We start from the raw sequence: 15,445 nt of genomic DNA, 5'->3' as shown, positions 1-15,445 counted from the left end.
AAAGGGGTATTTGGGTCAAATGCACAAACTTAAAAGGTTTGCATGCAGTGCGGGCGTGAGATTAAAAGGAGGGTATGTAAACAGGACCCACCACTAAGGAAGTTCAAGTGGAGTTGCATAGGAATTGATTAAAGAAGGCAGAGATGAATGTGCCTGCATAGCAATTCTGTTCCAATATTGTCAATTTTAGGGGGAAATCCCCCGTATTTGAGGATAGATACCCATCTTTGGGTCCTTGTCCACATGGTTTCCCTCTGCTAGGGGTGTGCTGTAATCTGGGCGATTATCGTTTTGCATGGAATATTTCATTAGTTCACTTGATTTGTTTCTACTGAAGCTAGACCCAGACATTATGGAGATTTCAGCCTGAAATAGATACCGGGGTGCATATATAGAAGGTTCAGTATGTAGAATTGGGCAAAGTAGACCAGAAGGTTATATGAAGCATTGAACACAAAAAGTTGAACCCAAAGAAACCAAGTGAAAGACACATAAATCACCAAGGGCAAAAATAGAGCGCAGGCACACAGTTGCAGATAGTTCTCCACTCTCCCACTGTACAGTCAACACACACCTTCCATTTAAACATCATTTTTCTTTTGCCAGATGTCACCATAATGTAACTTCATTTTTTTTTAAAGTAAGATTTTAACAAAGAAGAAAGAGAAACTGAGGTGATTTTAGGAATAATTTTGTGTATGACTTCTTCCACAGGTGCTGCTGCTTACAGAAGGATTAAGTTCTCGAGCTGCTCTTATGTTGCAGTCAAACAATTCTTTAGAAGCACTTACTGACAAGCTTAGGTAAGCAGTAGAGAGACATTTGATATTGTGAATGAAATTGATCCAGAAGGAGATAACCTGAATAAAATGGTGACCAGCATCTGTGTTGTGTTGAGGATTAGAGGATTATGGGGTCCTGTTTATATATATATATATATATATATATATGCTTTCGTAGATTTTCACGGGTACAGGAATGCAGGTTTTGGTGTCCTCGGGTGTCTTCCCGTGTAACACGGGAAGACACCCGAGGACACCAAAACCTGCATATATATATATATATATATATATATTGCTTTATATATATATATATATATATAAAGTAAACTTACATATCATTCTTGAAAGCTACCAAAAATACTCAGAGAAATTGTATCTCTTACTGCACAGATCCTTAAACTTGTGTCAAAAGTGACCCACAGAATTGAGGTACGTGGTCACCGTTCCTTCAGTGTTTTGATGACAATTGAGTCCTTATCCTGCCCTCCTGCCCCAGTTTCCCTTTTGCCTTTCTTCATATTTTCCCCCTTTGCTAAAAGTCTGGGAATGAATGGGGCTTACTGAGGGAAAAGTGGGGCTGGGAGGTCCGGTCCACTAAGTGGTCAGCATGCAAAATAAGGAGTAGGGTGTGGGGATGAATGGAGAAAACAATGATCTATGAATAAGAACTTAAATGCGGGTTGTCAGGTTTCATTACTGCAAATCCTAAAATGATATGTAGTAAAAACCTTTTGTAATAAATGGGACAATTTATTCAGTTTTGCTTGTTCTTTGGATGGCTGAGAGGCTTGCCATTTAAGCACAACTCACGTATTTGATTTCTGTGAGCATTATCTGACAAAGGTATGAGTGAAAGGAGAACAATGCACACAATGGGAATTATTTGAAGCTTCTACTCTATTTTTTATATTTTTGAATATAGTCTGAGAGTAAACCTTTGGCTGCAGGAAATTCCAGATCCTGAACCCACTTGCTGAGAAGGCTCTGTCTTGTGCCCTCATTCACCTACATTTTAAAATAAAGGGGGTGCAGAGCAGGGCTTTGATGGACATGAGCAGGCAGGTTCATATTGGCGAAGGTGGTCCTTAAGTTACCAAGATCCCTAGCTTTTTAGGGCTGTTTCCCTACGCTGCATTTAAAAATTAATTGGAGAGGGGAGAGAAAAGAAGAAAATGAGTTTTAGGTGTGTTGCAGGGTGTTGTGTTTAAAAATAAATAACTGGTGAATAATTTTCTTAGTGTATTTCATGCTTCCAAAACTTGTTTTGCTGCAGTTACAAAAAAAAGAAACATTAATAATAATAACAGCAACAAAAACATCATTCTGAAATGCAGAAAGCAAGGATTGGGATGCCAAGGACTGTATTTTCGTGGTGCACTGTAGTTTTTTAAATCTCCTATTGCTCCCTTAAAAGCTGCACTTGAGGTTTAGGGGGTGGGAATCCTCCAGATTAATTTACTATGCAGTAAATTATTGCATTTCTTGTGTTGGTATTTGTGTGTGTGAGGTGGGGGGAACGCAATCCATTGGTGGTGGTAAATTGCTGCCTCTCCTAGTTGTCCACATCTCTTTGCATCTTGGCCAAGGGAACTATTCTTCAAGATACTGGGGTATTTTTATTTCCGATTAGTATAGGTATGCTAGCATATTGTGGTAAAATATGCTTGGCACTAAAGGAAAATACATTTCTTAACTATTGCAAAGGCTCAAGGAGATAACTTAAATAGCAGTGAGGTATGTTTTGAAAAGGGACACGGGTGGCGCTGTGGGTTAAACCACAGAGCCTGGGACTTGCTGATCACAAGGTCGGTGGTTCAAATCCCCGCGACGGGGTGAGCTCCCGTTGCTTGGTCCCTGCTCCTGCCAACCTAGCAGTTTGAAAGCACGTCAAAGTGCAAGTAGATAAATAGGTACCGCTCCGGTGGGAAGGTAAACGGCGTTTTCGTGCGCTGTTTTGGTTCTCCAGAAGTGGCTTAGTCATGCTGGCCACATGACCCGGAAGCTGTACGCTGGCTCCCTCGGCCAATAAAGCGAGATGAGCGCCGCAACCCCAGAGTCAGCCACGACTGGACCTAATGGTCAGGGGTCCCTTTACCTTTATGTTTTGAAAGCATGCTTTCATAATTGGTATTCACTGGCTATATAAATATGCTCTTTGAATTCTTTGTTAGTGCCTATTTCACTTGCAAAATCAGCACTATTATAAAAAGCATGCAAATAATGAATACAATCCGTGTTTTTCTTTATGGTATTAAAAAGTGAAAAATGTGACTATAATAATGCATTGTACTTTACACAGTTTTTTTCTCAGCGCTGAAGGAACTGCAACTGAAGTAACCATTCCACGTCCAGAACTTCTTCAATTAATTGAGATATGTGAAGCAATGAGAGTAAAACTTCAAAGAAACCAGCAGGTAAGTTATGACAACATCAGGTTTATATTTGTATATTGTTAATGATTTTTTAAATGTGTGATTTCCTACCTTTCCCTCATCCAGCTAGAATTCCCCTTCCTCTCTTCCTCCCTGAAGCTCCCGGTTGTTCTGGAGGGTTGCCTGACCCTCTGGAGCAGATGAAGGGTGGTATAGTACTACTACTATTACTACTACTACTATTACTGATAATAATTAATAAAGAGTGAGCTGTAAAAACTCAAAGGCAGGCTGCCTTGTAACAGTGGAGGGAGGACATAGCCAATGTGGTTAGCAGCCACTGACAGCCTTACCCTCTGTAAATTTGTCTTTTACCATTTCAAGCTGCTTAAAAGGTTTTTATATTATTTTACATTAAGCAGTCTATAAATAAATATTCTGTTTCCTTTACCTTGCCTTTTTTGCCAAACTAAAACAGCTGAATGCTGAAATTTTTTCTCTAGTTGCTTGATCATTTCAGTTGCCCTTTACTGCATTTCTGAGCATGTAGCCCATAATCCAGCACACCTATAGGGGATTATCTTGCATAGTGTCCTTGCAAGCAAGGAAATACAAAAAGAAATCTATTCATTTTGTAGTGTCCTCTTTGTGGGCTTCCCATAGGCATCTGTTTGGACATTGTGCCCAGACTACCAGACTATGGTTTGATCCAGAGGGCTGAAAATTAGTTGGCAAATAAATAAATAATCACTATCTCATCCTAGGCTACTATGGTTGTTTTGAGGATGAAATTGGATAGCTCCCATATACACAGCTCCAAGAAACACCGTTGGTGTGGAACCTGTGGCTCTCCAGGAATTGTTGGATCACAACTCCCATCAGCTCCAGCCAGCATGGCCTATGGTCAGGGATGATTGGAGCTGTAACCAATAAGAGTCACAAGTTCCCAGCCCCTGTCTTAAAGGAAGGGATAGAAATGTGGTAAAGAAAAGTGAAATAAAGAATACAGAAGGAAAAAAAACAGGAAATATTTTTAATATAAATCTTAATTAGATAGCCTTATGAAATGGTTTTGGAGAGAACCCATTTTTGTTCCTTGCTTACATTGTGCTTTTTCCTGTTAAAAGTTTTATAGTTTATCATAGTACAACACATAAACTTTAGCCTTTCTAGCCTGACAAATTTTCATTTCTCTGCTGTCAATCAAGCAGGAACAACTGTTGTTGTTTTCAAAAAGAAAATCTAGATTTCTTTCAGGAAACCCAGCTCAGTTTACTCTTGTCCTATACTGGAAATCACTTTTTCATAGTCTGTGTCAAAGTAATTGAATTCTTCAAGAAGCAGCAGGAAATGCCTGGTGGTTCTTGTGTAGGTTAATTTGGTGTAATATCACTTCTCGGTGTATTAGAATCTCTCATATCTCAAATGCACCCCAAAAACTCAATTAGAAAAAGAAAATGGAGACTGTAGATGTTAGTGAGCCTATAGGAAAGGGTGAGAACTGAAATAAATTGAATTCTATAAAATCATTTTACAGAAGCCAGTCTTTCTTCAGAAGTATGGGATGGAAAATGATTAAGGTGATACACATTTTTAGCTTATGTATAATAGAGAGATACAGAGAACTCCAGCCTAATTAAGTGTAGGCTAGGATAACTGTGCTTTGAATGTTAAATTTAGGTGTTTTTTAAAAAATGTAGCTATACATAAAAGAAGAGGCTAGATTATGGACTAATTTGTATATAATTGTTCTTGTGATGTACATATACGTAGTTCCATGTGCTGAAAACAGAGAATCTTTATCTTGGTTATTAGACAGTTATTCAAACCTGAGCTCAGAGGAACGTCTGGTACAGATGTAACAGAATGTCAGCAACACAGGACGGGGGGGTGGGGGACGGGGACGGGCGACTGGTATACAGAATGCAGTATTAGGAGTGAAAGCCTGTGGCTGGGTAGGTCTGAACAAGCAGAGAGCTTCTGAAGACTTCTTTCCTCTCCTCTCTTGACCCAAGTGGTGAATGGAAAGGGGTGCAGTGACAGTGGCATAGCCACAGTTGCAACCTGAGGTGGGCAGTCTTGAAGGTGGCAACTGGAACCTCATTTGGGTACTAGCTCCCAGGAAGGTTTGAAACTAGTTCCTATGAAAAATTAAGCAGGCAGTTTGTTCCTGTATTGTGGGCAGGTGTCTGGGTGGGGTGTTGTTTAAAGAATAAAAGTAAAAAATCAATTGGATAAGCCCAAGCCCCTGGGCTGGCTGAAAGTGCATCTTTGGGTTTCACCTTCATCTCCCAGCTTTTCTGCAGTTTTCCCCAACCCTCATAACTAGCGCTTGGCAATATCCTTGCCTTTCTGGGGTACAGAAATCCTCTTGATTTTTGTTGCAGTGAGCTCTGGTTATCTTGCTTGTCACCCACAGCTGAACTTCTCTGAGGCCTGTTCATCCATAATGTATTTTTCTCCTTATAGCAGCATTTTTTTACTGCCACTTTGCCTGAACTTTTAAATCAGGTATAATCATTTTCTACATGCTGTTATTATTCAGGCATTTTCATGACTGAAGTTCTTGTTTTTCATAAAATCAAAGAACAAAAAAGTCATCATGGACATCAGTGGACCTAGCGACAGTAGCAAAGATGATTAGTAGGTAACAAATTATCCTAATGAGTTTTAAAGTAAATACCACTTTATTAAATGAGTCTACAAAGAAAAAGTACTACAAAAACACAGCATGCCATATTTCCTATCACATAATAGGGCTGATATCCAACATTAGCCATGCTTAGAGTAAACCCATTGATACCAATGGACTTATGATGTTAGTCTATTTATTTCATTAGATTTACAGAGAATATGACTCAGTTGGAAATATTAGGTTTGGAAATACTCAAACCTACAATGGTGTGTTTGGGTGGGGGGAATTTTTTAATTAAAATAATAATGAAGTGATCAAAATTGTTAGTTACAAAAAGTACACGTTGCCATGAATTTAGGAAGTTGATCCAACCATCTTTTAAATCTTTTATTTTATTTTCTACAGTAATAGTATATCAGATACATTATTTTGTCTTTCTTTATCCCTTTGAAGCAGCATGGCTGTTGCCATGGTTACGGCTCTGAGTTGACAATGTGGTTGTCTTCAAGGTTTGAGTTTCACTTGCCCTGATGCATACTGGCTAGCATAATGACTGCCAGGCAGTCACATAGCAACTAATTCCAGTTCTGCAGGCAGAAGCAAAATAAAACACAATAGAAGCATATGTTCAACTTACATTGGCCAGGTAAACGCAGCTTGAGAAACCAATGCTCCATATGCCTACCCACAGCAGCAATAGTTTTTCCCCCTTGGAATAAGCACTTGGGCAGTGGAATTTGGTGATTTTTATATTTAAGAAGCAATCCAATAGCTTTGGACTTGTTCAGGAACTTCTGACTATAAAGGGCCAGACCAGATGATACCTATTCCTGGATCTGTTCCGTGTTCTCATGAAGTTCCTGCCTTGCTTCTGATAACCCCAGACATCTACCCAAGGGTATAGCATTTGGTAGGACTTGTGTGCAGGCCTTTTTTATGCATTCAATACTCCTGATGCATTGGCCGATCTGTAGCGGGCCTGGGTCACAACCTTTTCTGGCTGCCATTGGAACTGGGCAATATATTGGTAAATTGTCTGAAAGCAGTATGGCATTCAGGTTTGCGATACCGGTTTCAGACAATCTGAGCTGGAAATACATTGCACCCGCTCAAATTGCATGCAGATGGCAAAGGGGGTAAGCAGGCAGGCAGGCAGGCAGGCAGGCAGGCAGGCAGGCAGAAGGAGCCTGAGAAGAGAAGCTTCCAGGCGAGCACCGTCTCAGACTCCATCCTGCCTGCCTGCACCTTTTTAGGAAGCCCCATCCTGTTCTTCTGGCTCCTGTGAGCTGGAGAGGCATCAGGGCTTGCTCAGCTAAGGTGGGGAGGAAGAAGCAGACGAGATGCATTCCAGACATCATGATATATCAACGTATCGTGGTATTTAGCTGCTGATATATCACAATGTTGAAAACCAGGTATCGCCCAGCCCTAGCTGCCAATGGCTAGATGCTTTAATTCAACAAAGAAGCTGGACAGCTGATTTCAGATCCACAAAACCATGCCTCAATGTCAGGTCCATTTCAGAAAAAAAGATTACTATTGTGTTCTGAACAATGTGTTTGTCTTTTTAAAAAACCAAAAAATCAAAAATGGTTCAAGAAGCCATTGAGGCTTCATCCCCACTCTCTTGGTGTATATGGATAGCCTGGTACACATGAGTGACTCATTAATATGTATCTCATAGGAGGGGCCTGGCTTCTTATGAGAGCTGCTGTTGTACCATGTCCTACATTACAGTTGTTAATTCAAAACTGATTTGCTCCATATTGAGAAATGTATATGGTACTCCTAATATAGTCAGTGGGCAGCAGGTTAAATGAGGGGGCAGGTGCAAGAATTAGAATGCTTAAATTGCCCTTGTAGCATCGTCATTAGTAAGTCTCTGTGATCTCAGGATTTGACTGCCCTTGTAATAAATATTCTCTTATTTTTGCAATAAAGGTTCTTGCATTGATTATTTTCATGAACTAGGGCAAGTATATATATATATAGAGAGAGAGAGAGAGAGAGAGATTAACACAGTTTCCATTGGGAATTTTATCTACACTTTTGTTTTTGCTTTTATTAAGTTGCAGTGTTGTGGCCACTTTGACCCAATTTTAAATTCTAAATCATTGCATTATTATTATGACCTTTTGGGGTTGCACATGTTACAGCACAAAGAGCTTTATATTGCCATTACATCTTGTGCTTGTGTTGTTTTGCTTGGTATCTTGCTCTTTGGCATCCAACCACGACCAACTGTGCATCTTCTTTGCCACAGTAAAACAGCCTACTCAAAGTCATGCACCCCAGCAAGGCACAGTGGAACCTACTTTAGCAGGTAGGGCCAGCTGAAGGTGAAATCATAAATTAGCATATCCCATTTGTGATTTCACCTTCTGTTGGCAACAGGTGCTGTAGAAGTGTTAGGGTTCCATTTTTTATTTAAAACATCTGAGACCCTAAGAGCTTTCACTGGGCATCCAAACCTGTTGTTTATTTAGTGAGAAACATAATATATTCCATGTTGTGATATCCTAAGTGAGTGAGCTGCAATAAGATATGATCATTAAGGCTGGAGGCACCAACTGTATCGCTTGTAATCCTTGTGAGAATCATGAACTATAAGTTGATCCTAGCCTGTTTGAATAAACCATAGTTTACACTACTAACAGTTAAGCCGTCTCTTGGCTTTGGCCTTGTAGTTTATTTGGGGAGCCTTGCACAGTAAACATTTAAGAGCCTCTGAGCTACTCCAGACTTGAACAAGTTAAGGGCTTCATGGAATAGCAACAGAATAATAAGCCACATGTTCCATGAACGCCTTTCTCCTTTATCAGTTCAGTATCCAAAGATTTCTTTTTGAATAGGGATAAGAAAAATAGGGATTTGTGGCAACTGCTTCTTCTTCTTTTACTATTTTCAGGGAAGGGCTACAGCTTAGTAGTAGAGCATATGTTTCACATGTAGAAGGTCCCATAGTCGATCCCTGGCATTTCCAACTAGTAGGGGAAGAGACTCCTGTCTGAAACATGGGGGAGTTGCCCAGTCAGCATAGACAATATTGAGCTAGCTAGATGGATGAATGATCTGATTCAGTATAAGGGAACTTCCTGTGTTCCTGTTACTGAGAACTTCTGCAACAAGATGGCTAAGATATGGAGCTATGTATTGGTAGTTCCTGGTTCCTATCTTGTTTATGCTATGAACTCACTACTAGATTTTAAAAATAGACATATTTGGAATTTCTTGGTAAAAACTTCCTCAGATGCTAGACTGCATGTTATTAAGCTAAATCTTAAGTTCTGTAAGGGCATTTTACAAAGTTTGGTTGAAGTCTCTATCCCCTGGGCTATCCCTCAATAGCTGGTCAGTCTAGGGTTTGTTAGGCTACTGTAATTCTTTTGGTGACAACCTTACACAAAAAGGGAATCCTATCCATAGGAATTCCACCTCTCCAGTGCTCTGTCAGAAGCTTAGAAATTGGCTAGATCTGATTATTGAAAGTAACAGACAAATGAGAAAGTACTTTGATTTCTTGAAGGTAAGAACTATTTATTAAAATGTACATTTTTGCAAATTGAGATGAACTAAACTTTGGGAGGGTTTAGCTATGAAACACAAACTTAATCGATGTAACTGTTTTAAAAATTATTTCCTACCGTCCCTCTTTTTCAGATTTCTGATCTGTCAAAACTTGCATTGCCTTGGACTATGGGAGGGAACCTTGTTACACAGCCAATTACCCTTTTGGACGTCTGCTATGGCAAAATAGAAAATTTAAATCTTAGATATGTGGTAAGGACTTAATGAATCGAAATACAAGGAAGAATGCTTCATTTCTTCCCTGACTTTTACTTTGACTGTCTTTTTTTATTCCTTAAAATATTAAAATTAATTAGCATGAGTATGAATCATTTGCCCCTCTTCCTTTCAGACTGGTTAATGACTAAAATCCCATATGATTAAAAGTATACTTGAGGGGATATTGATTTCCATCAAGGGATGCTCATTTAAAGGCAGAGCTATTTGCCTTTACAGAATAACATTTTGACTAGAACCAAAAAAAAAGTGACTTATGCAAGTATAACTCTTTTTTACATTATTACTGCACAAGACATATCTAAGTGCAAAAGAATATACAAAAAGATAATCTGCTTTTAGATATCCCAGCCAGAACTTTGTTGTGATGCCAGCATGAATATGCTGGATACCACATGACATGAGGAGGGTAAGTTAGGCATCTTGTTCAAGAGCATTTCTCAGCGTAGCTCTGGGGCTGCAAGTGCAATGATAAACTTCTATACTGGCTTGGCACCAAATCAATGTCTGTATATTGACAGTCTTTTGTTTTCTGAATTATTGCCACAGTGTTGCCTGATAAGATTTTGGTGTGCTCTTGTGTACAATGGGATGTTAAGTATGATGTGTTGGATTCAACCATATTCACCATGCCATATTTCATCAGCCACCACTGAGCAATGGTTTCATAAAGGAACACTACCACCACTGGCTGAGGACAAAGACATGCTTCGCAGAAGTATAAATAAAGAACTGGTGCTAGTCAAATCAGAAGATGAGAAAATATTAAGAGACACAAAGTGACTCTTTTCTGCATCCCTCTTATTCTCCGCAGTGAAGACGTTCACAATTTTTGTATCTCTATACAGTGGTACCTCGGGTTACATATGCTTCAGGTTACATACGTTTCAGGTTACAGACTCCGCTAACCCAGAAATAGTACCTCTGGTTAAGAACTTTGCTTCAGGATGAGAACAGAAATCGTGCTCCGGTGGCCGGGCGGCAGCAGGAGGCCCCATTATCTGAAGTGGTGCTTCAGGTTAAGAACCGTTTCAGGTTAAAAATGGACCTCCGGAATGAATTAAGTACTTAACCCGAGGTACCGCTGTACATTTTATGTCTAAATTTAAACAGATTTTGGAAATGTATCTCTAGGTTGTGAATACTGTTTAATAGCAAAATAAGAAAAACCTGATGGATGAGGTAGAATCCTCCATTTTAAATATGGCATGGGCTTCTTTGGAGGCAACACTAAACCATAATTTCATGTTATGCAGATGTGTTTGCTTGAGTCTCAGGCTTTTCCACACTCCCTCCTGGGTGACCATGTGAAGGTTTCAAGCCTCTGCTTCCTGTTTAACATCAACTATGGTTTAATGAAACACTGGAATCATGAACTATCATTTCATCCTGGCCTGTTATAAGTAAACTGTAGTTTATACTAACAAGAGTTTATTCTCTATGGGCATAATGATAAATCACAGGAAGTGGATGCTTCCAATCTCCACTCCGTGGCTGTGCCAGAGGGGGAGAGGGAAGGGTGGAATATGCAAACTTGACATTATAAATGAACTGGGCCAAATATAAGATGTTTCGGGGATCTGGTTTAACTTCATGATTCAGAGCAGGAATACATATTTGTGAACAGGAGAAGCAAAAATGTATTCAAATTTGACAGAAAGCTCTGCTTTTCATGAGCTTGTTTTTTTGGGTGTGAACTGTCCAGATAATACCAGGCATTCTAAGTTCTAGGGAGGCAAGGGTGGAAGTAAAAGTATATATGATGGCTGACATGTAAAAGAAGAAAAGGGCATTTCTAACCTCTGTTGCGTGTCAAGGGTGTGACCTTCTGAATCTGGACTGAAACAAATTGGCAATGACAGCTCCTGATTTTCACTGATCTCACTTGAAAAACATTGCAAATTGTATCTCGGCAGAAGTGGCTCTTGTGATGAATTATTCATGAAGCTAACTTCATCACATAGAACACCTGCTGAGAAGCGCTTGCGTTGCATATTAACATACATGTATTAAGCTTTGCAATTAAAGCCCCGGTATCAGAAGCCTGTTTGCTATGACAGTTGTTACAATGCGCCATGCTAAAGGCAATGACAAATACGGCTTTACCTTCTTGGAGCATTTCATAATTTTAATTGGTTCTGGGGAAAGGTCACCTTTCAGCAACACAAAGGGAGCTGCATTCAGTCTTTTTCCAAAGCATATCAATAATTCTCACACTTCCCCTTTCATTTTAGTCTCCGTGCCCTGCAAATCTGGCTGGTGCATGGTACTTGCTTAAGTAGAACTCTGAAGATAATGTGCAGTCTTTAGACCAACAGTAGAAACTCAGTAATAATGAACACATGTACTTGAATTTAAATCCTTTTAATTTAAATGGAACTTGTTTCCATGTAAATACAGTGGTACCTCAGGTTACATACGCTTCAGGTTATATACGCTTCAGGTTACAGACTCCGCTAACCCAGAAATTGTGCCTCAGGTTAAGAACTTTGCTTCAGGATGAGAACAGAAATAGTGCTCCGGCGGCGCGGCGGCAGCAGGAGGCCCCATTAGCTAAAGTGGTGCTTCAGGTTAAGAATAGTTTCAGGTTAAGAACGGACTTCTGGATCGAATTAAGTACTTAACCCGAGGTACCAATGTATTAGGACATTTTGGTGCATGCTGGAGTTACAGTCAAGAAGCATATTCAGTTCTTCATTGTGGTCTCTGTGTAGCCCCTCATATGTAGTTCCATGTTTGCACATAATGGAGTGAAACCTTCTCCAGCTCTCAGAAGGACAGAAGGCAGCAAATGTTCTTAAAGAGGGAAAATATTTTCTCTAGCCTGAGTAATTTATTTTCCATGTACAGTCGTGCCTATTTTTCACGATAAATATTACACACACTTCCTTTTTCTTGAGATAACGTGCTAACAAGCAAATGGCAAATTCATGCAGGCACTTGTGTAAAAAATAAAACTTGCTTAATTTCTCTAATGAAGGCTGCAGTGAGAATTGGCTATTGGAAACATTTGGCATGAAAGAGCAGCTTTTAACACGGAAACTCTTAGATCTTTGTTTGAAATAATATAGTGAGAAACCTCAAAAAAGAAGCCTTCAACTAGAGTGAAATACGCTCAGATAGGTGAGCCAACACTAGATGTTATTTAGAAACTCTTGAAAAACCTTTTGTGATGCTAATGAAAGCTGATTTGATTGGGTAACCTTTCCTCCTTGTTCTTTGTAGATCAAGTGTGGTTCTGCTTATTATGCTCCATTGTTGCTTTTTTCTATCAGTTGAAGGTCAAATCTATTTGCTCATCCTTCTCCACTTAACCAGAGCTGGAACCCTGCGAATGGAGACATACTAAGTTAGAACTATTTGGGAAGGACTTTGTGCTTTATTACTATTTTTTTAACAATGTTGAATGAAGGAACTAGAATAAAATGCAGAGACTTCAGCATCCTTTCCAACTCTGCAATTCTATGACGTAAGTGTTTCAGAGGACAGTGAGATAATTTCTAACATTGCCTAGGTTTCTAGAAAGTACAGCCCCTCATGCTTAGGGTGAGTCGCAACAATAAAAGAAATCAAATATATTATTTAAAATATAAACTTCTAGATTATCCTGATTCTAACTGGAAATGATTAAATCGGGGTGGTTGCTGTGGTGTCCACCTTCTAGAAGTTGTAGCATTCCAGCTCTCATCTGCCCCATCCATCCTGCTAAAGGTAAGAGATGATGGGAGTTGTAGTCGCAACAGCATATTGAGGACACAACCTTGGTTACCCTTGGCTTAAACAAACATGTTTGTGATTTGACGACCCAATCCCCGCTTGGGGAATGAAGACACGTGGACACAGCATATTAGGTTAATGGGCAAGAAAAGGCCACAACTTTATTGATTACAGCATGTGAGAAGGTATTGGCTTAGGCATTGGACCACGAGAAATTTGACTCCACCCACTTGGAGAGGGGTGAGTCTGCTGAGGGGTTAACCACCAGTAGGGGGAGCCTGTTGATGCAAATACAACTATAAGCTCTCCCCTGATGTCACCAAGGGTCATGCCATGGCCCCCCGCCACACAGGGCATCGGACAGGATCCACAACTGCCGGATTCCTTTAACGGAATACCCATAAGTGAAGGGGTAGGCGATGGCCACACCTTGCCCTTCCATACACCAACAACACATTCCAATGCCTAACTGCCAAATACCAAAAAAGTTGTGACGATTGCTACGAGGTAGGCGAAAAGAATATTGAGGACACAACCTTGGTTACCCTTGGCTTAAACAAACATGTTTCACACTGCTTTTGCAGAATGCCTTGGTTCATTTTCTTTATTCAACTACTAAATCATGCACTTTGTCAGAGAGCCTGGAGATGACTTCCAGGTGCTATCTCAACCGCAAAACATAACTTTAGCTGTAGCAATGCATAACATACCATCAGACCATCATCTGTTTTTGACTTTGATGGATCTCAGGGAGGAATGGAATGTATGCACACATGTACATTTTGGAATTGAAGATCAGTCAGCGAACCTCCCCCCCCCTTTTTTTGGTAGTGAGAATTTTTTCTTTGTAGGCTTCTCATTCTAACTTGCTGAGCCTAGCAATTGAATCATAGAAGTGTAGAGTTGGAAGGGATTCCAAGGGTCATTTAGTCCAATGCCCTGCAATGCAAGGATCTGTTGCCCAACATGGGGCTCAAACCCACGACCTTGAGATCAAGAGTCTCATGCTGTACTGACTGAGGAGAACAGGGGAGGAGGCAGCCTCTTAGCAGCCATATATCTCAACCTCTAGACTGTAAAGCCAGGTGCACTCAGACATGAACATACTGAAATCAGTAATATAGTGAGAATTTGGCTTCAGCCTCCAAGCATCTATAAGTACATCAGGTGTTTGCTTAATACTTATGTTCTTACTTGAAACTACAACGGCAGCTTGTCATATCTGGATAGGTATGGTTGCAGGGTTTTTAGCTGAGGCAATTAGAATAAGATCCACTATTTGGCTATTGATTCAAAACCTAAAATGTATTTTAGATAATTGACTTTTTATTTGTGTATATCGTATTGTTTTATTGCTATGGCCCGATGGCTGATGCAAATAAAGGTTTCACTGTTCGTTTGGTATGCACAATCCCGTCTAAAGAAAGAAAAGCATTCACTGAAAACCATAGAGAATGGAAGGACACCATGAAAAATATGATCATATCAAGAATATTTATGAAAATCAAGGATACTTGAGCAAAATAATAATAGAAGTGTCAGATACTTAGTCTTCAAATTAGTGTAAAGCTTGTATATACTGTAATGCTTTCAAAAATACTAATAGTGTTTTTTAAAATACAGAAATATAGTACAAAGTACTCTTTTCCATTACAGATTGCAAAGTCTGGAACAATCTTTCCCTGTCGAGGTGTTTTACAGAAGTTACTAAATAACTGAGTGCTCTTTAAATGGGACACTGTTGGTTGTCAAGTACTTGGAATTTTAAAAGCATTAGAGAACAGAAAAAAAATTCAGATATCAGATTGTGATGTTCAAGCTGTGTACTGGAAAACCTCAAAGTTTCTTAGAGGGCTTATCAGGGGTTCCTTAGTGAGGTTCCTTAGTGAGGTTCCTTAGTGAGGTCTTTAATGACAGATAAGCTTCCATACTAGCTTGCTTATCACTGTAATCCACTGGGTAGTGTGGGATGTGCTCTAGAATGCATGCTTAGTTTGCACCCAGTGACAATGACCTGGTGAGTGTTACACATGCACTGACCGCACACCCTAAGTAAGCTACAGGATCCTATGCAACACACACAGGTTCCTCTGTTAGCTATTGTGTTGACGATCAGCTGTTGTGACTCATTAGCT

At 39.8% G+C, this 15,445-nt stretch overlaps 1 protein-coding gene across 7 annotated transcripts in view; it reads left to right on the top strand.

The window, feature by feature from the left end:
* The window catches only part of LOC114606728 (uncharacterized), a 49,662-nt gene that overhangs the window by 13,501 nt on the left and 20,716 nt on the right, over positions 1 to 15,445 (top strand). For all 7 annotated transcript variants that reach the window (XM_028749242.2, XM_028749243.2, XM_028749244.2 and 4 more), the window contains 3 exons: positions 715 to 803; positions 3,082 to 3,196; positions 9,450 to 9,569. In XM_028749242.2, the coding sequence (XP_028605075.2) occupies positions 715 to 803; positions 3,082 to 3,196; positions 9,450 to 9,569 (324 nt within the window). The remainder of the gene's footprint in view (positions 1 to 714; positions 804 to 3,081; positions 3,197 to 9,449; positions 9,570 to 15,445) is intronic.

This window comes from Podarcis muralis, chromosome 11 (genome assembly GCF_964188315.1).
Source record: "Podarcis muralis chromosome 11, rPodMur119.hap1.1, whole genome shotgun sequence".
Taxonomy (NCBI): Eukaryota; Metazoa; Chordata; class Lepidosauria; order Squamata; family Lacertidae; genus Podarcis; species Podarcis muralis.
Note: the sequence above shows the minus strand (reverse complement) of the source record. Positions and strands in the feature narration are given on the sequence as shown.